The sequence below is a fragment of the Pelodiscus sinensis genome, chromosome 3 (genome assembly GCF_049634645.1).
Source record: "Pelodiscus sinensis isolate JC-2024 chromosome 3, ASM4963464v1, whole genome shotgun sequence".
In the NCBI taxonomy this organism is placed as follows: domain Eukaryota; kingdom Metazoa; phylum Chordata; order Testudines; family Trionychidae; genus Pelodiscus; species Pelodiscus sinensis.
Window position 1 is genome coordinate 90,611,077 of NC_134713.1, and position 21,347 is coordinate 90,632,423.

General features: G+C 43.1%; 1 protein-coding gene across 4 annotated transcripts in view; it reads right to left on the reverse strand.

The window, feature by feature from the left end:
* Nucleotides 1-21,347, reverse strand: part of ECHDC1 (ethylmalonyl-CoA decarboxylase 1) — a 56,837-nt gene that overhangs the window by 28,241 nt on the left and 7,249 nt on the right. For 2 of the 4 annotated variants that reach the window (XM_075924125.1, XM_075924128.1), the window contains exon 2: nt 1,559-1,780. In XM_075924125.1, the coding sequence (XP_075780240.1) occupies nt 1,559-1,780 (222 nt within the window). Of the gene's footprint in view, nt 1-1,558; nt 1,781-4,244; nt 4,389-8,173; nt 8,421-21,347 lie in introns of those variants that run through there. The other 2 variants (XM_075924126.1, XM_006139429.4) reach the window with 2 other exon arrangements.

Here is a 21,347-nt window from a genome sequence, read left to right on the forward strand (position 1 = left end):
AGGGATATATATATAGTAAGTAAGGATTTATATTCCCATTTTAAATGTAGGGAATTCAGACAGAAGCTTAATGACACAGGGTCACAAAGCAACTCAATGACAGGGATTACACTAAAGCCCACAAGTCTTTAACCCAGTTCCCTGTTATTCACTAAAGCAGTGGTCTCCAAACCTTAAAAAGCAGTCTTGGGTGGTGTGTAAGTGTCAGGACAAGCCAAGATCTACCCCATCCCTTCCCCAAAGCCCCACCCGTTCCTTGAGACCCCGCCCTCTCTGTTCCCCTTCTCTCCATCACTTGCTATCCTTGTTCCTTATACATTCTCAGGGTACGGCTACACTTCCGCTTTTTTTTTTAATATCCTTCTGTCGGAAAAATTTCTTCCAACATTTGGCCCATCTACACTGGGAATCTAATCCCGAAAGCCCCCCAGGATTGACCAGTCAATCACGATCACGGGTTGGTGACCATGGCACTAGAGTATTGCTCCTAGAATGTCTTGTTCCTAAATATACTTAAACTGATCCAGTAAATACACAGACAGCACTTTTCACGTGATGTCAGACATACTATGGGTATAATTCCTTATTTGTTGTAGCTACTGACTTATGGAAGCTAGAGATTTTGATAATATAGGTTTTAGACTTAAAATGCCTTTTTAAACTAATCTAAGAATAATAAGTATAAACTGCAATTAATTTGCCCAACTAGAAAGTTCATCATGGGATAACCCAGAGCTCTACAATCCAGCTTGGGCAGACAGATAAGGATGGATGAAAAAATTCTTAGAATGTTTCTAACTGGACTGAGAATGTTCATCCATTAGTAGATAAGTTGACGTGTAAAGGGTCATCCTGATGGAACAAAAAAGGATGGATAGGTTCGGTATATGTGGTAGGAAAGGCAACACTATAAACTGATGAGTGAGAGAGCAGAAAGCAAGTAATAGGAATAGTGTTCAAGTCCTTTTTTTACCTCAATGCTCCAATTTACAATATAGGCATCATACATTTGAAAAAGATGTTTTGAGTTCAAAGACACAATTATATTTATTTGCTTCTAGAGTAACTGGGATGTACAAAAGGAACAACGAATAAAGAGTGGGGGGCAGGATTGAGCCGACTGAAAAAAGGGCTAGCGTGTTCTGATAGATGGCCTTTTTCAGTATCTAAAGTTTTTTGTGTTTAATGTTTCGTATGGAGTTACTGTGCTGAACAGCAGTCACAGAATACTAGAACTGGAAGGAAACTTGAGAGGTAATCGAGTTCAGTTGCCTGCACTCATGGCAGGACTAAATAGCATAAAGACCATCCCTAACAAGTATCACTACTCAACAGCAATGATTTTTTATTTTTAAGCATGACAGAGTTATGGGCGCAATTTTTCCATAGAGCCATATAGTTTAAGACTCGAAGGGACCACTAGATCACTTAGCTTTACCTCTTGTATGTAACAGGCTACCAACTCCACCTGGCACTCCCAATCCAACAGAAACAAGATCAAAGTTAATTAGACCCCCAAAACTGCAAAACAAACAAAAACATCATAAGTTGTCAGTACCTGTGAATGCATTCATTAGCTTTGGGTTGTTTAAGGTGAGGACTCCAATGCCATTGTCTTCTTTAGAAAGGTTGATGGCTCCACCACCAAACTGCTGAAGTTTTTTCTTTATCTCTTCTTCCTCAAAGCCATGGGTGCCATTATAAAGCGACACACCTCTTTGCACGAACAGTCTACTCTTTGTCGTTTGGAGTAAACCTTTCCAAATAGAGATTGACATTTCTGAAAAGAGAAACACAATGGAAAAGGATCACCTCTTAGGTGGTTTTCTCCCTTTCAGACCCAGTTCATTCCTTCAATAAAATGAAATAGTCCCCAAAAAGTCATAGTGCAGCCCCCACCGCTTTGGGTGGGCCCCCTGGGAGCAGCCAGCAACTGGCTCCATCCCCTGCCCTGAGCTTCCCCATAACTCTGCTGCCCTGACTCCTCCTACCCTGAACCCCCTTTCACCCCAATGCTGACACCTGCAGCCCCCCATGCCCGAACCCCTGCCCTGATTCCTGTACCTCACATATCCCCTGCCCTATGAGGCCCGAGCAATGCAGGTTAAATCTTCTAGATAGATTATAACAAAAAGAGAGGGAATGAGAATGTGCTTTTGTAAAAAAGGTACCAAGTTGGTATACAAATTAATTCATTTGGTTATTCTGAGATCAATGTTTTATACTGTTTATAATTCTAAGCTCTGTTTAATCAGACACCTCCTTCTACCCACAACATTCCAACCATCGCTTTTGAAAATTTTTAAATTTGTTTTTCTGCTCCAAGTATCGACTGAACAGATTTCCAAAGCTGTTGATTTTAATTAAGTTGCTTCTCTGTCTGATCTTTTAGATAGAGATATTTACTCTTTGCACAGAACCTAGCACAATAGCCCTTTTAGGACTGCCATAAAAAGATGGTGAAGCAGAAGAAGAAGAAATAACCCAGAGGTAAGTTAGCGACAAAGTAGATTCATTCTCAAGTTTTTCCATTATGGCAACCTGAATTCACAAATGAAAATAGGTTAATTTTCTGAGCCTTCTGTAGTCTATACTGTACTGGGCATGCTAACCACAAAAAAAAAAGCTATTGAAAAGCTGCTAGTCTCTGCTCAAGATAGGACAGACTAGAAAAGCAGGAATGAAACAGGATAGCTTTGAGGTGTGTTAGAGCTGTGTGGGATAGCTTACATTGTGCTTTCCTTTATTTTGTTTGATTTAAAGCAGTACTATTTGTCCCTCAGTTTCAGTCACCACAAAAGACATACATTGAATTGTGAGTGCAGGCAGTGACTGGCTCCAAAGCAAAATGCAAAAATAAATAAATAAAATAAAAATAAAAAGAAGGTTTCTTTTTATTAGCTTAACTTGCTATAAAATTCTTGTATGGTCACTTTTCATATTTCTTAAATTTGGCAAGTGAAGAGCAAAATAGACTCAAAATATGGAAATTTCAGGAAAAAACCATCAGTTTAAATTCTATGTGGCTGTATGCATTAACAGTCTGTTTTATTACTATTATTACTATGGCAATAAAGAGCATCAGTGAATGAAAGATTAGAAAACAAATTGGACATCACTGACTGCTGATCATGAGTCATGACTAATGACTCATACAAGACAAGGTAGTGTCATGGAATTATTTTTCACCATCTTCTGTAATACTGGTCACTGTACAACTTTTTTTAATTCAATGAAAAATGAGCTGTTAAAAAAATCTCTCAGATGACCACTTAGGACAAGCATGGCATTTAAGCATTTAGCTCTTTCACACCAGAGTGATTTTTGTTGATCAACAAACAAAGAGCAAAATTTCACTTAGTGTGGAGCACTTGCAGCTTGTGGAATGGTTGGAATTGATTTTTTGCAGGTTGCTTCTGTCAAAGGTCCAACAGAGTGGAGCAAATATAATATAAATATTATCCAGGATGGGTAGGAATGGTGTCCCCAAGACTCTGTTTGTCTGGAAACGGGTGACAGGGGAGGGATCTTGTGAGGATTACCTGTTGTGTTCCCTCCTTCTGGGACATTTGGTATTGACCACTGTTGGCAGACAGGATACTGGGGTAGATGGACTTTTGGTCTGACCCAGTACGGCCATTCTTAAATGCTGTTTGGATCATTTAATTATAAATATTCTGTGTTAAATCAAACAAGTAAAATGGCTAAATCCTTGAATTATAAACACAACTGCATAAAACATACTGGCCAAGATGACAGATTGACCTAATGGGCATGGCAGCAGCCTAGAAAGTAAGACCATGGTTCACTTCCCGCTCTACCACGGATTATAGGCGAAGTCCCTAATCTGCCTTGCTGTGTCTCAGTTCCCCCATCTGTAAAAGGGTGATAATACCATCCCACAGCTGTGCTGTGATACAAGTACTTTAAAGACTGAGAGGTACTCAGAATGGTGGGGGACATAAGAGTATGTGAGATAGGACTTTGTTAGTGGAAGTATAGTCTATTAAAACAAGATGTGCTACACTCCAATATAATTTTCACCACAATTTATACAATAACTTTGTCAGTGACAAACTTTTCTGTAGAAGACACCCCACCAATGGTCAACATGGAAGTGACTAGCATTGTAGCCTATTTGTATTTTTAGCATATTTTAAATTTGCTAGCACTCTGGTATATTGCCAGTAATCACTGTTATATGTCTACACATATAGTAGTGATAGTTATCAGTAATGACTTACTCCATAGTTTTTAGGGTTTTGGTTTTTCCTGGCCTTTCAAGACATGGATTCATATGAACTCATACCCAGTGTTGACATTTAAGTTCAATATCAGAGCAGTGCTTTTCTGAAAGTCTGAGTCTCAAGGCGGGTAGCCGTGTTAGTCTGTAACATTTAAAAAAAGACCCAATGAGTAGACCTAAAGCACTTTTGAAACTACTAATATACATATTTGTTATCATGATCTTTTGTGGGAAAAACCCACTATATATACACACCCATATAAATATCTAAGGTGCTACAGGACCACTTGTTTTTCTGAATGTCTCCGGTAACTGTCCAGGTAAAAATTAAAAATATAGCAGCATTTTTCAAAAAAGACAAATAGAGAAACTCCAGTAATATGTCCAACATTCTCTCTCTAAACCAGGCAATTCCATGCTCCAAGACCACATGGGAGGCTGAAAGCTTTGATTTATGACCATCATATTTGTCGTGGGCCTGCAATCCCAATTTCTTTCTCCCAGATCAACAGCCTGACACACTGTGCTACTGGGGAACTGTTTGCAATATTACTAGATGCTGTCAAAAGAGTGATGGGCCTGCCAGTAACCACTGGTCCAGCTTCCCTTTTGTTCCATGTGGTGAGGAGAAAAAAATCTCCAATGGTCTTCTCTTGGGCATATCCTCATCTCAGCTCTTCTTTCCTGGCATATGGAGGAAGGGAGCAAATAATACCCGATACCTTCACAGGCACAGGAAAAAAAAATGCCTTTCAGCATTTCCTGTTCCTTGAGAGGACCGCTACTTCATGCTCTTATTTATCTTGAAGGCTCCTAGATCCTGTGACTGAATACCCTGAGAAGATATGCAAGGTGGATCAGTGGAAGGACATACTATTGTTGGAAGGGAATGCTAAGCTGTGAGTAGTATGGGGGTCTTTATAGACCCCTTGTTTATGTGGACTTGCCTTTATGTTTATAATATCTGATGTTAGTTCTGGCAGGTAGAACTTCTGATGGAAGGGAGCGCTTTTAGCAGTATTGGTAAGGGGCAGAAAATAGAGTGGCGACAGAGATGAAAGGAAGAAAGCCAAAAGGATTGGCGAAAAGGTACCCTGGAGCAGATACAGTTCTTCCTGTTATTCAAGACCAGAAGTTTCATCTTAAGCAATGCCAGTTCAGGTAGAAGATATGACACAACAGGGCCAAACAGGAATAAGACCCTTGCTTTTCAAATATGTCCCTACTCTCCAATTGTATCTCCTATTTTTTGTCATTGGTACAACACTATCTTATGTGGACAACTTTCTGAAGTGAACCATAAAAGGTAATTAAGCATTTGAACAATTTATGTAGAGACAAAGAACTATCTTTACAGATAGGATAAAACATGCTATTGCTCCATCAGAAGTCAAACTTAAATCACTTGATGAAATTCTATGACTTTTGTTTATTTTAGTTATTTTAAAGCTTTAGTTTTTGCCATTGTTTTACATATTTTAGTTTGTTTCCACACTTCTAAAAACAGTTATACGCTGCCCTCCCCCCCCCCCCCCCCCCCGTTACTGACAAGCTGGCAGGTCCAAATTTTGTAGTATTTTGTGGGGGGTTGCAGGGAGTACATAAGGGGGTTTCCTAGCTCATGGCTATCTGTTACATTAGTTTGTGATATTTAGAGAGGACAGCTCACCTACCTGCAAATCCCCACAAAGTTTAATAAAATTTGGACCCACCATCTTGTTAGCCAAGATGGTCATTGATGGAACCACATGGTCTATCCCTAGCCTCTGACTACCAGAAGCTGAGAGAGGACAAATGGGCTGGATTGCTTGATAGTTGCCTTGTTCTGTAATTCTCTTTGAAGTACCTGGCATTGGCCATTGTTGGAAGACATAACAGTAAGCTTCATGGACCGTTGGTCTGACTCGGAATGGCCATTTTTTTATTCTTAGTTCATGGAATAATAGTTAAGGCCAAAATGGACAATTATGATGATCCCCTGCTATACATCTGCCTCCCCTGCCTCTAGAGATTGTGCTTTTAAGCAGGCTTCTGCTCCCCCTACTGCCTGATAGGCAACAAGGCAGGGGAGGGGAGTGCCTAGTCAAGCCACTACTTGACTACCTGATATGCATACATCCCTAACTGACACCCAGTAAAAAAACCTGTCTGATGGCTGACCAGTTATTTAACTTGATGACTGGTGTATGTCTGGACTGCAGGCCACCGGTTTCCCACCACTGGTCTACAGTCTGCAAACGCTTTACAATCCTTATCAAACCCTCCTTCTTCAAAAGATATCGGTTATGCTTTTAATATGTATGTGAAATAGCAATTCAACAAGCGATACAGGTATTATATTGTGACAAGAGCTCCTAAACAGGGTAATCAGCAAAGCTTAGCATTTAAAAGGATTAGAGTCTGAATACAGGCAGTCCCCGGGTTACATGGATCCGACTTACATCGGATCCCTACTTACAAACGGGGTGAGGCAACCCCGCACTAGCTGCTTCCCCCCAGCAGACCAGGGAGATGCAAAGCTAGAGCCCTCCACCCCCCTCCCCAGCAGACCAGGGAGACGCGGAGCGGCTTTTCTCAGCAGACACCTCAGCTTGAGAATAAAGGACTGAGGGAAGTGAGGTGTGGGAGAATAAAACTGAGCTCTGGAGAAATGTTTGGCTAGAGTTTCCCCTACAATATGTACCAGTTCCGACTTACATACAAATTCAACTTAAGAACAAACCTACAGTCCCTATCTTGTACGTAACCCGGGGACTGCCTGTACTTTTAAAAGTACTGTATTATGTAGACAGAAAACAAGCAGCCTCATAAGGCTGCACACAGCTTCATACCAGAGAAAATTCTGAGACAGTAAGAAGCAAGACATCACCACCAGTTACTTCAGAATTCACAGCATTTGGCCCACTAAGATTAAAACTCCACTCTAACAAGTTAAGATTGTCCATGTGACCCCGACTGTAAATTTGCATATATGTCTAGTGTTTGATTAGAAGCGTAACTTTCGTTTTGATTTTATTCAGATAGTATTCACTTTGTGAAAACTAGAGCTTTTCTTAAAAGAGCTTTCTCCCTTAAATAGTGAAGAGATGTACTGCTCACTCCATTTTAACCTGAAGTTTGTAAAGATGTGAGAAGAGACACAGAGAGATTTATGGCAAGTCTTGGGATTGTGGCAAATGTATTTGAACCAAAATAATGGGTTTGGTTTTTTTAAATGGTGCATGAAAGTGCCTGATTTTCTGTGAACTTTACACATTCCTATATCACTACCAAGTCACATGTCAGCTTTCTATAAACTTTTACAACAGTTTTCGAAACAGCTTGGCAAAACAAACATACAAAAAAACCACACTACCAAACCAACTACCCACCACCACATTTTGGTATCATTATCTACAATAGCTTTTTCATGATCAAAGGCGGGGGGGGGGGGGGGGGAACAAGCAAGCTAAAACACTTTCTAAAGCTTCACAGGGAAATTTTAGAGACAGATAGCCAGGGAGGGACAAGAGAAAGCAAACTGGCCAGTATTATCTGGGACTGGGTGGAAGTTAATAATCAACCTCAAAGACTATGATGGGCGGGGGAGTGTGATAATATGAGGGGGTTGGTGGAAGAAATGAGACCCAAACAGATAGTAATATTTTGGGCCAAAGGGGCGCGATACAGAGGAGAAATGTAAACCCCAGGGGGTTAACACTGGGGGAGGAGAGACGCAAACCGCGAGGGGGTTAATATCAGGGACCGGGAGGTGGGATTTGGGAACCTCCACTGCCAGGGTTCATTAGTAATGACCATGGGGCAGAGGAGAGCCATGGCAAGATCCAGGGGAATTAAGGAGCGGAGCCATCCCACAGAAGGGAGTAGCCGGGGGCGGAGGAGACTCCCCACTCCGGCCCCTTCGCTCCAGTCCAGAGAGGCACTGACCTGGCCCTGCTGCTCCGCTCCAGGCGCGCCGCCCAGCACTGGGTGCGTTGGGGAAACAGGGCCGCCGGCACCCAGCACCGTGTGGAAACGGGCCGAGTTAGAAAGAAGCGCAGGGACGCTGCTGAGGCTCTTTACTGATGCCGCCTGTGGCACCGTACTTAGGAGCGAGGGCTAAGGACCACTCATTATTTGGACACGTGTTAAAATGCTGCCACGCAGCTACCAGGGAACTTTAGGCGGATTACCCTGCAGCCTCTGCGAGTATGTAAATGAAGCGCAGATTAGCATATTGCTGCGCATCATTTGCATAATTTATACGTGCGGGTTTTGCGCAAAGGGTTTTTTGCACCCAAAAAAACAAACAAACAAACAAAAAAAACCCCTATTTTCCGCAAGATCCTTATGCCTCTCCCGGAAAGCCTCTTGTGCAAAAGAGCGGCTGCTCATTAATTATGCAAATGAGGCACAGCGATAGTCCACATTTCACCTCATTTGCATATTTCTTGCACAAAACAGCGCAGTGTAGACACAGCCCCACACTGCTTGCTTTTGTGCAAAAACCCCTAGGCAAAAACGGATCTGTAGAAAATATGCAAATGAGATCACGACTCATGCAACTGAGTCCCTCTTTAGCATATTTTTTGCCAAAAATACTCGTAGTGTAAACATAACCTCAGTGAGAATATCCTGGGAACACCCACGCCCTACCACTGATGGTACTTCCACCCACTGAATTATGTTCAGGTTACTCTCAATATTTTCCTGAGATTGTCAGGACCAGGAGTACATTTTCATACTTTGAAAAGCTTAAGGCAAAGTATGGCTCAGTAGAAACTCCCCTTAATTTTGGTCACTCATTCATTTTAATATTTACAACTTAAATAAAAATATTAGCTGTAAGTAGTTTTTTCTTAAATACATTCCACATGTTTGTTGTGCACCTTTGCGACAGGGATGCTAGTTTTCTTTTTATCACCACCTTTCCCTCATTTCCTACAGGGAATTTGCTATATGTATTAATATCCCTGTTTGGGATTGAGGGTTGGGGGCATTTTGCTATATATTTTTACAGTGTTTTGCTTGTGTAAAGGAAACTTTTCTGTGTCTGATTTAATTGGACACCGACAGTCTCACGCATCATTTTATTTTTAAATCTCCTCGCTCAATTATCTCTCACAATGTGAGACAGTACCCTGAGGAGGCATAGCAACTAACATGATGTTAGACGTGACTTATCTCTCTGCAAAGAGTGGAACTGCTGGTTCACCGTTATATCAAATGATTGTAGTTCAAGGCAGGAATACAACCTTAAACACGAATCCTTAACAGACACCTGTCTCCATGAGGTGGACATGTTATTTTAGCTCTAAAGTACATGTTAACATTACAAAGCTGAATAATACATAGGTCTTGGATAGCATTTTCCTCAATAGATCTCAAAGAGGTTTACATAGGAGAGCACTATAATTAACCCCATTTTACAGATGGAAAACATGAGGTATACAAGTGAAATGAGTTACCCAGGGACATCTAAGGCTACATCCACACTACATGCTTTTTGCACAAGAAGCCTTTTGTGCAAGAGTTTTTGCTCAAAAACTTCTTGTGCAAGAGCACATCCACACCTATGTCAACACTGCATGGACGCTCTTGCTCAAGAAAGCTCTCATGGCCATTCACAGAATGGCCATCAGAACACCTGTGCTTTTTCCCATAGGGAAACCCCTCTTGTGCAAGAAACCCCTCTGGAGCATCCACACTTGCCTTTTTGCACATGAACTCTTGCACAAAAGGGAGTTATGCCTCAAAATGAGGTTTACCTACAACAGAAAAAGCCCTCTCTTCCGCCATTTTACTCTTGATTTCATTGCACAAAAGTACATTTGAGGTGTGGACACTACACAGGTTATTGTGAAAAAACCAGCTGTTTTTGTGCAAAAATCTTGCAGTGTAGACAGCAATTAAATACTTTTGGCAGCTGACTCAAGTTCATGAGTCTGGAAGGCTCATGACCTTGGGATTCAGCAGAAGCCCAAATGTCTAAACAATAATTAAACAGTCAAAACCAGCTAATATGGTAAATTGCTATTTTAGACTGCCACAATGGGCAAGTGATAGAATTCAGCTCTCCTGAGTCCCCCTGTAGAGCTTTATCCCCTAGGCTATGCTGCTATTATACCACCTTTAAGTTACTTTATTTTTCATCGCATCCATACAGCTCTCATTTTTGTTAATTAACCACTAAGTATCCTGGAAAGACATCCCCTGGTACAATTGAAACCTACTTGTGAATGTGTTATACAGGTCCTTCACGCCAATCTGTAGAAAATGTGCATTGTTATAGAGGTTTGATTCTCTGGTTAAAGCTTGAGCAGTTTATGTATTGATCTTTTGAGATCCCTGGTTTAATTCACAGTGTCACTTCACTCTATGCTGGCCTCTTTGATTTTTCATGCAGTGGATGCCTAAATATCCCAGACTTTTGCAACTGGGGAACAGACTAACAAACTCCCATGATTCTTCTCCTGGCAGCTGTTAAATTTTGCCATCACCATTTTCATACTACTGCCAGGCAACATGAAGGATCCAGTGCTGAGTGCCACGATCATGACAGTCACTAATACAAACAAGATGATGTACATGTAATTGCAGTCAGATGGTTGGGTGTGGTCAGTAGTTTCATACAGCTGTTGATGTGGATATGGCTAATAGTCAGAGGTGGGGGAAATCGAGCAGTTAGTTCAGGGTATTCATGTGGAACATATTTACTAGTGGAGATCTGCTTCTAGGCTCTACCAACCAGAAGTCAGGGATGATAGGCTTGTATCATTTTTGGTGATGCCCAGAACAGGGCCAAATCCCCCCCTCACACACAACTGCTTAAGGCTCAGGGAGAGGGTTTGGTGTGGGAGGAGGTTTGGGGTTTAATCTCCAGGCTGGGGCTGGGGTAGAATGTAAGAGGGGTTGTGGAAGCTGGAAGGGAGTTTGAGTGCAGGGGGGAGTCTAGGGTATGGGCTCTGGGCTATTGCAAGGGGTTGGAGTGTGGGTGAGAGTCTACGGTATGGATGAGGCATTTGAGGATGCAGAGACAGGCTGCCCCAGCACTGGGGCAGGGAGCCAGAGAGGACTGCCCCGAGCCTTCTCCCCTCATGGGGGAGGGTCCCTTTCGCTCTCTCCCCTCTGGCACAACACTCAACCACACTTCCGGAGGCTGATGCTCAGGAGGTCCATCCAGGATAAGCATACACATCCCACATGTGGAGTCATCTACCAGGCAGGGGCTGTTGAAGGCCAGATATATTTATGAGCCCTATGGGGGCAATGAACCATGGCATAGAGAGAAAGGTCTTTGGAGAGAGGGACTGGACAGTAGCAATGGGGCACAGCACTATGGGGGCATAGCACCATGGGGGCAACCTACCCCACCTGGTGCTGCCCATGTGCCCCTTCCCTGTAGGGGTGGGTCCATGCCATGTCACACAGCCTGCCCCATCCAACATCCCCAGACCTGATACACCAACATTTCCACCCCACAAAGCACAGTGCCATGAACACCACTAGCCTTGCACAGTGCCTCCTACCCTCAACCCCACCACAATTGCCCAGTACCCTGCAGAGACTCCCCACCACTCCAACACACACAGATCTCCCCACCCTAGGATTACCAGATGGGTTAAAAAAAATACCGGACACACTTGATCTCAGATTGGAGAGGGTAGGGGTCACGCGGGGGGGGGGGGAAGAAGGGAGGGGAGTAGCGGGGCTGTCTGGGGGAGTTTGGGGGGGTGGGGGCACACTGGCTGATGAGAAGCAGAGCTGGCCGGGAGGGGGTTGTGAGGCTGGCTGGGGGGGGGGGGGGGGAGAGAACTGGCTACTGGGAAGCGGAGCTGGTTGGGAGGGGGGGGGGGAATGGGAATGGGGCTGGTCCGGGTGCATGCAGATCCTGGGGTGCTACCTGTTCCGCGCACGGTCACAGCAGGGCACATGGGCAAGTCTGGCCCCAGAGATTCCATCCTGCCCCCGCCTACCCCACCCCTCTCCTCTCAGCTGCATAGTTGGGTACTGATAAGCTTTTATTATTTTCATGAGTAAATTAGAAAATACCAGACATCTATGCCCGGTATTTTCTCAATTAGTTTCCTGGACAGAAAGCTCAAATACTGGACTGTCCAGTTCGAAACCAGACACCTGGCAAGCCTACCCCATCCCCACTGTCCATTCTCCACATAGCACCTCACAAAGACCCTCCACTACCTTGTACCCCAAGATATACAAACCTCCCCCACTGCCTCCCACCCTTCAGATTCCAGCATTCCCCTCACACAGACTCACGCCCCCAGGCCTTGCCCCCAGACTCTTGAGCCAGCACAGACCAGGGATCCCACCCCCAGTACAGTGCTAGGGGCAGCATTGCAAGAAGCTGCCAATGGTAGAGAGGCATTTTTGTACATGAGCATGAACATCCAACTTCCCCAGCCAGCCCACCACTTCTGCAGAGCAGCAGAGGGAAGTGGGCTCCACCCTCAGGAGCCTGAAGTGGATGGTCATTGGGCTGGCCCTGAGCAGCAGTGGCTGAGGGCTCCTCTCTGCTCCCAGCTCCAGTAATGACTGAGTGCCTGCTGGTGATGGAGGCAGAGAGAAACCCTCAACTGGATGTCAGCTGAAAGCAGCAAGCTGGGGGTGGGAGGAGCCAGCAGACAGAGGCAGAGAGAAGCCCTGGCCAGCAAGAGGGGTGGGAAGAGGAACTGAGGACAGCACACAGGACTGGGAGTATAGACCCATCCTTGAACATTGGGAGAGCTGGACCTGGAATATTCCTGGAGCCCAAGCACCATGGGCCCATACAACTTGCCACCTTTGCTAGTGGTAGGGGCAGCGTGACAGTAGTGAATCAAAACTGGACTGACTGGCAGTAGTATCAGCACGTGAGAGTGTCAAAGGCTACATTCCTGAAAATCTGAAGAGCTGTACTTGGAGCATCAGCACCAGAACACCAACATGAGAGATTCCCCTCAGTGCAGCCTTGTAATTGTGTAAGTAATAAGTTAGTTATAATGAATGTATGTTATAGCAAAAGGTTTGGATTAAACTGAAACACAAGGGCTGCATCTAGACTGGCATGATTTTGCGCAAATATTTTTAACAGAAAAGTTTTTCCGTTAAAAGTATTTGTGCAAGAGCGCGTCTATACTGGCATGTGCCTTTGCACAAAAGCATCCATGCCAGTGTAGATGCTCTCTTGCGCAAGAAAGCTCCGATGGCCATTTTTGCCATCGGGCTTTCTTGCGCAAGAAGTTAACATTGCTGTCTATTCTGGCCCTCTTGCGCAAGAATACTTGCACAAGAGGGCTTATCCCTGAGCCGGAGTGTCAGGGTATTTGTGCAAGAACCACTGATTTTGTACATTACAAAGTCAGTGTTCTTGCAAATACTCGTGGCCAGTGTAGACAGGCGGCAAGATTTTGTGCAAAATTCCTAAAAATAATCAGCGTAACAGCATTGCGCAAGAGGGTTTTTCTTGCGCAAGAAGGGACAGTGTAGACAGCTCCTTCTTGCACAAGAGCCTCTTCTGCAAAATGGCGGCTCATTAAATATGCAAATGAGGCTCAGCAATATTCCACGCTTAGCCTCATTTGCATAGCTCTGGTGCAAGATCACACCAGTGTAGACATAGCCTAGATGTAGGTCTCAGACAGCTTTGTTAACATAGCTCCAGCTCTGTTTGATGTTAGCATGTTCTGATGTTAAAGTGAAGGGATGCAAGATTATAATGCATAGTGATGTCAGTATTAGACAAAGCCTTGTAATGAATAGAAAGAAGTTTAATGTTGAAAGACTTTGTAACTTTGTTAAAGTGACTAGAAGTACCCTTTTGTCCCACACTGAAATTGTGTAAACGTATTGTTTGTATGAATGAGAGAGAGAGGGTATGTCTACACTACCCCGCTAGTTCGAACTAGCGGGGGTAATGTAGTCATCCGCAATTGCAAAGGAAGCCCGGGATTTGAATTCCCCGGGCTTCATTTGCATGAAGCCGGCCGGCGCCATTTTTAAATGCCGGCTAGTTCGAACCCCGTGCTGCGCGGCTACACGCGGCACGGAGTAGCTAGTTCGGATTAGGCTTCCTAATCCGAACTAGCTATACTCCGTGCCACGTGTAGCCGCGCAGCACGGGGTTCGAACTAGCCGGCATTTAAAAATGGCGCCGGCCGGCTTCATGCAAATGAAGCCCGGGGAATTCAAATCCCGGGCTTCCTTTGCAATTGCGGATGACTACATTACCCCCGCTAGTTCGAACTAGCGGGGTAGTGTAGACATACCCAGAGAGAATGTTTTAGGAGAGATAAGTGTGAAGACCACTGCATACTCAAATGGTCAGAGGAGGGGCCGGAGACTCAGAAGCACCAAATAATTGTCAACTAAGTGAAAGCACACTGAAGACACAGACTACAGGGGAAAACTGAGGAACCCTGAAGTTAGTGGCAAGCACCCCTTGATAGGGAACCAATAAGTTTTGCCAGAAGACACTCAGGAAGGGTCATCAGCATGCTGATATCGGATGGCTGCAGATAAACATATGTCGCAGAAAAACTGATTGTGATGCTGAATAACTGATTAAGGCCTGACAAGGCAAAATGCATAGACTTGCATGGAAGGAACATCCTATAAAGGATGGGGTGTTGTGTGGTTCTGTCCTGCTAAGACGATGGAATATCACCCCGGACTGACAAGAACACGGCTCCTTCCTTGCCATTGACCTATCTGGCTAATAGGTTGGGTCGAGCAACAGACTGGTAACTACTCCATCAGCAGGGCGTGCATGCGTGTGTGTGAATGCATATGCTATTTTGTTATATTATCAATTAATGTAGCATGTTGCCTTATCCCTCTGAAAAAGGTCCTGTGTGCTTTTTTTAAGATTACATCAGCATGGAGTGGCATGTGTGCTCTCTAGACTCCTATGGCGATTAATGGAGTTATGATTCCTCCTGTCATTCTGGAAGACACTTCACTTTCTGGTTCCCTGCTTTCTGAAACCTTTCACTGGCTGCTTGGATAAGAGAATGGAGCCACTTAACAGAAAAAGAAAGGAGAGGGGGAGAATAAAGTTATTTATGGTGAGGCTGCCCGTTTTTTCCTCCACTCTAATATGAGGAAGTGAGCTTTGCCCACAAAAACCTCATGATACTAAAGACACAAAATAGAGAAGTTGCTTACAGGACTTCTCTCTTTTTAATCCTGAATAGGGTTGCCAGGTGTCCGGTATGGAACCTGACAGTTCGGTATTGTCGCTTCCTGTCTGGTAAAAAAATTCAGAAAAATACCAGACACCTAAAATGTCCGGTACGTTCTGATTTTTTCCCGGCCAGGAGGCGAAAATCCGGGCTGTCTGGCTCAATACAGAGGCAGCCTGGCAACCCTAGTGCTTACTGAGTTCTGCAGGGGAGCTGTCCGGCCCGGCACAAGGAGGCAAGATGGAAGGCAGCCAGCGGCAGTCTGTTAGGGCCAAAAAGCTTCACCACGCATTTTTTAAAGGGGCCACACTGGTTTTGGGGTTGTTTTTTTTTGCTTAACAACTCTCAGGGTCCTTTTTTTCCCCCCTGAAACCATCTGGCAACCCTAATTCTGAGCAGTTGCAGAACGTCAGGGGAAACTTTGGAAGACCTTAGGAAAGCTGGGATTGCTTTCTTAAATAACTTTGAGTGAAATCCTGTCCTCACTGAAGTTAATAGCAAATCGGTTATTGAATGTGTCCCTTTCTCTGTTTAGGTTTGCAGGAGAGAGAATTAAAAGTGCTACGATAGTCAACAAGGGAAATTGATATTGGTTAGGGTACATTGTCCCAGTAATGGTATCTGTACACAGATACCTACCGCTACAGGCATTATAAAATCTGCCCAGAACAAAACATTTCAGCAAGAGCAGAGATTTACCAGACCCCAGACTGATAAGCATTCAGATGGGAAATACTTCTTGCAGCTCTAGCTATCTGTGTTACTAAAGATAGACTTTTTATTGAAATGTGGCTAATAAGGGGATAAATCTCTTTCCTTAGACACAGCCCAGAAGTGAAGCAACTGTTCATTAGTCATTACAGTATTGTTCCACTGGGATGTTAGGGTCATTCTCCACTGACATTTAGACTGGTGTTGCTCCAATTCACTTCAATTCCCCTGAATTACACACAGTGCAAAGAGACAATCCAGTCCTTTGTATTCAGACATGTGTGTTGGAGATGAAAATATATACTTAATTAACATTTTCAGAGCACTATATCAAAGCATTAAGCAAACATGAATTAATCCTCCCAATGACCCTTTATGCCTGTGCTAATACACACCACCACATTCCCCCCCACGTTCTTATAATGTTAATGTGCTTGTGGTGTTGGAAGTTTTAGATCTTCATCTTATGTTTAACATCTGTTTTCAGTTCAGGTGTCAAATACAAAGGTTCCCGTCATTGGTCTTCCTGATTAAACATGATGATTTAGAACAAACATGTAGTTGATTTTTTTGGCACTAAATGTTGATTTTAGTAGTGTGAAGTCTGAATGGATGCTGCACAGAGAGATACAAAATGGCCAAAGTGTAAAGCCATTCAGTGAAAATATGCATTTAATTCATTTTGGGTAGAATTTTGTCATCTGAACACTCACCAAAATCCTTTATATTGTTAAAAAGCACTGGTTAGGTATGCTAAGACCACCATAGAATTCCATTAGAAAGTTTTAAGGAGAATGCTACTATAGAATCATGACATTTTCTAGGCTCAAGTTGCAGCAACTTCCAGTAACTAAAAGGCTAAATTCTATTAATTCTGGTATTAGAAAGGGAAATACTGCAGCAGTGGGCCTCTGACTCCTTCTCTGCTTAAGGGAGTATTACACTACCCCCACCTCCACTCCTTCAGTTCATATAAATAATCTGGCTACAGCTGAAGTTGCACAGGTTTCTGGAAAACAGTAATCCTAATTTAGAAGTCTGAGTGGAATGGGCTTTCTATAAAACCTGCTAAGAGAAACAAATCCCTCCATGGGAAAGAGAATAAATAAATAATATAGGATCTATGGCAAAGTCAGAGCTATGCCTTTAGCAAAGGCTTCCTAAAAATTGCAAATTTCATGGTTTTCTAGGTAGCATATCGCCACCTAGCAGCACTTAGAATAAGTAGCACAATCCTGACTAATGCTTTTATAAATTGTCTGTGATAGTCCCTAGAGCCCTGCAGATCCATCGATAATGGAATACAAGTTTTGTATCCATGCAGTCCCCTATGCTATAAGTATGGCATGTGTTCTTTATTCCTAGATGTATCCATGCAGTCCCCTATGCTATAAGTATGGCATGTGTTCTTTATTCCTAGATGTATATATTTACATTTAGTCATATTGTTTGCATGTTCCCAGTGTACCAAGCAATCCAGATTGTTCTCAATCAGTGACCGATCCTCATTATTTTCTACTGCCCCATATTCTGTGACATCTGCAGACTTTCAGTGACTATTCCAGGTTTTCTGAATCATAATACTAAATAATGTAGGGTAAAGAACCAATCCTTGTGAAAGCCCATTGTAAACGCTCAACAGTTCACTATTTAAACCAGGGGTGGGCAAGAGAGCCTCTGTGGGCCAGATCTAGCCCACCAAGCAGGTTGATCCAGCCTGCAGCCACCCTCCCTCCTCCCCAAGGCCAATCAAGACCTGGGGGGTAAGGGGGCATGTGAAGTCTCCCCTTCCCATCATGGGTACACAGTGCCTAGAGTAAACCACCAGCTGTTTTAAATAGCTGGTGGCTCACTCTAGGAGTCATGCATCCCTTGCAGGGTAGGGGACAAGAGACTTCACATGTGCCCATACCCCCAGGCCCTGATTGGCCTGGGGGTAGGAGGAGCGTGTTCAAAACAGCTGGCGGTTCTCTCTAGGTGGGGGGGGGGGGGGGGGGAAGAGGAGGGAGCATAAAGACTTCACATGCTTTCCCCACCCCCAGGTCAATCAGGATCTGGGCACAGGGGAGCATGGAAGTGTCCTGGCCCCACCCCTTCTGGGGTGGCCTGGGACCACTTCAAAAAATTTGTGAAATGGCTCCCCTTCTAAAATTATTGCCCACCCCGACTTAGAATGACATTTTAAGACCTCATACCTATAAGATTTCAGGAATTTCTGGATTTCAGTCCTATGTTCAGTTCAGTAGTGATGCCATTGACGGTCCTCAACTCTGTATGAAATTATATTGAGCATATTAAACACTCACACTGACTGTCTTACTTTCTTACTACTTCTACATCCTACAAAATGTCAAGAAAAAGTGCATCCCATCCTTTTAATTCAAGAGCTTAAGAACCACAGAAATAGGGTAAGTGATAATCATGAATCACTTTACTCCACTGCATAAATGTCACTTTTTAATTAAAAGCATTTCCTGAAAATAGGCCATTAATTAGGGCAAGTACAGATCCTCATTATGAATTCTGTCCAGCCAGTAAATAAGAAAGTAACTGAAGATATTCCTGCATCAGTAAGAGAGTGCTGATCATTTGTTACTTCTGATTTGTCTGATTTCCCTCCTCCTCCCTCCCCCATGGTACATAAAAACACAAATGAAAAACACATCTTGTAACTCAGATTGTTTTGTTATTTAATGGTAAAGGGTACTTAAAACAAGTAAGTAGTTATGGTAATATAGAAAACATTACAATAGAGAACCCTTTTATATCAGGTCCAGATGTTGATATAAATTATATAAACTTAGTAAAAATGAACAAATGGCATGTTACAAAATATATGCCTGATATAGCCTACACTTAAAGAAATGTCTTAGAGGGATAGTGGTGTTAGTCTGTAAGGGTATGTCTACACTAGCCCCCTAGTTTGAACTAGGGAGGCTAAGGTAGGCATTCGAAGTTGCAAATCAAGCCTGGGATTTAAATATCCCATGCTTGATTTGCATCTTCCCGGCCGGTTGCCATTTTTTGAAATTTACAAGTCTGGACTAACTGCCCGCGTCTACGTGCGGCAGGGACCCGGTAGTTCGAAATTTAGCCCTAGTTCAAACTACCTGTTATTCCTTCTGGAATGAGGTTTAGCAGATAGTTCAAACTAGGGCTTTATGTCAAACTACCAGGTCCCTGCCGCATGTATAACAGAAAAGAAGCAGCCTTTAGCCCCCTGCACAGGGCTTAATGGAAAGCTGTGTGGCTGATCTTAGGGGAACTAAGGTCCCAATTCTCAATGGGGTCCATGTGAGGGGAGAACACTGTAGGTTTGGATCTCTTCCAAGCACCATCAGTTCTATCGCATTTGTATGAACAATATTAAAAACACATCAACAAGAATATAAAATTTTATACATATGGATCTCATCTACTAAGATTAATCCTGGGTGTAACCCTTAAAGTTTTGTATGAGCTGTTGCAGATAAGATCTCAGACAGACAGTCTCAAATTAATCTCAATCAACGTCAGCACTTTCAAATGATGACCACATAGAGTTTAAATTCACAAGTTTTAGACACAGAAAATCATTGGCTTAGTAGTAAAGATGTTGGATTTATAGGTTACTAGAAGATTAACTCACTAAGCTTGGTTCCTACACACACACACACACACACACACACACACACACACACACACACAGATAAAGTCTCTCAAATATATAGTAGATAACTGTCCCTTTCTCCACCCCTGCCTCCTACTGCCCCAATGGGGTTAAAGCTGTCCCAGTCCCCATCAACGGCTTCTTGCTGCCTCTCCACCCATGGTCATTATACAGTATATGCTGCTTTCCATTCCATACCCCCTGCTGCCCATCTGGTCATTATATAGCAGGACCTTCCCTTTTATGAAAAGTACATCTCATTTCCCTGGCACAACTGAACCCTTACCTTGTTAAGTTATGGCAAGAGGAAGCTGCATACAGAATTTGGTGGTCTTAGCTCTTAATGTTTAGGAAGCATTCTTGAACAGACAAACACACAAACTCTTTCAAATATATAATGGATTACAATTTGTAGTCCTCTAGCCCCTTTGCGTGATGAGGTATGAAGGGACCATTTAACTTTGAATGATCTCTTGTAATGTATTAACTATGTGCATATTTACAAGGAAACTTCAAAATAACTAAATTTAACTTAACTCCCAACTTTACAAAATTGAAATAGTGTCCCCCCCCCCCCACTGGGGAAACCTTCAAATTAGTCCAAGGCTGGCTCCATTAATGTGAATGCGCGATCTTGACTTAAGAGCCCCAGGAAGCACTGGGGAGTAATTAGTTTGAGTTACTTTGGGGAACAGTTATTTAGAAATAGCAGCACCAGAGAGTTCACACTAATGCTATTTCAAAATAACTTTCAAAATTAGGAGTTATTCTGAGGAAAGCAGGAGTGCAGATTTCTAAATAACAGGCTTGATAGTGTTGATGCTCCACTTATAAATTTGACCTAATGAGGTTATTTCAAAATAATGCCCTAGTGTAGACCAGGGCAAAGTGTGATGAACAATCTGTCCCACTTTGTATGTAGCTGTGACTCAAATACTTTCCCTGATCTGAAGAAGAGTTCTATATAGCTCAAAAGTTTGTCCCTCATGGGAGGAAGGCAGGGTGAAGTTGGTCCAATAAAAGGTATCACCTCAACCACCTTTTAATATCTGGGGACCTACATGGTTACATGTTTAAATGTAACAAAAAACAGGACTATGTAGCACTTTAAAGACTAACAAGATGCTTTATTAAGTGACAAGCTTTCGTGGGCCAGACCCACTTCCTCAGATCAAACAGTGGAAGATAATTGTCACAACCATATATACCAAAGGATACAATTAAAAAAATGAACACATGAAAAGGACAAATCAAATTTCAGAACAGAAGGGGGATGGGAGGAGGTAAACATCTGTGAGCTAATGATATTAGAGGTGATAATTGGGGAAGTTATCTTTGTAATGGGTAAGATAAGGTAAGATCATTAGCTCACAGACCTCCCGCCCCATCCCCCTTCTGTTCTGAAATTTGATTTGTCCTTTTCATGTGTTCATTTTTTTAATTGTATCCTTTGGTATATATGGTTGTGACAATTATCTTCCACTGTTTGATCTGAGGAAGTGGGTCTGGCCCACAAAAGCTTGTCACCTAATAAAGCATCTTGTTAGTCTTTAAAGGGCTACATAGTCCTGTTTTTTCT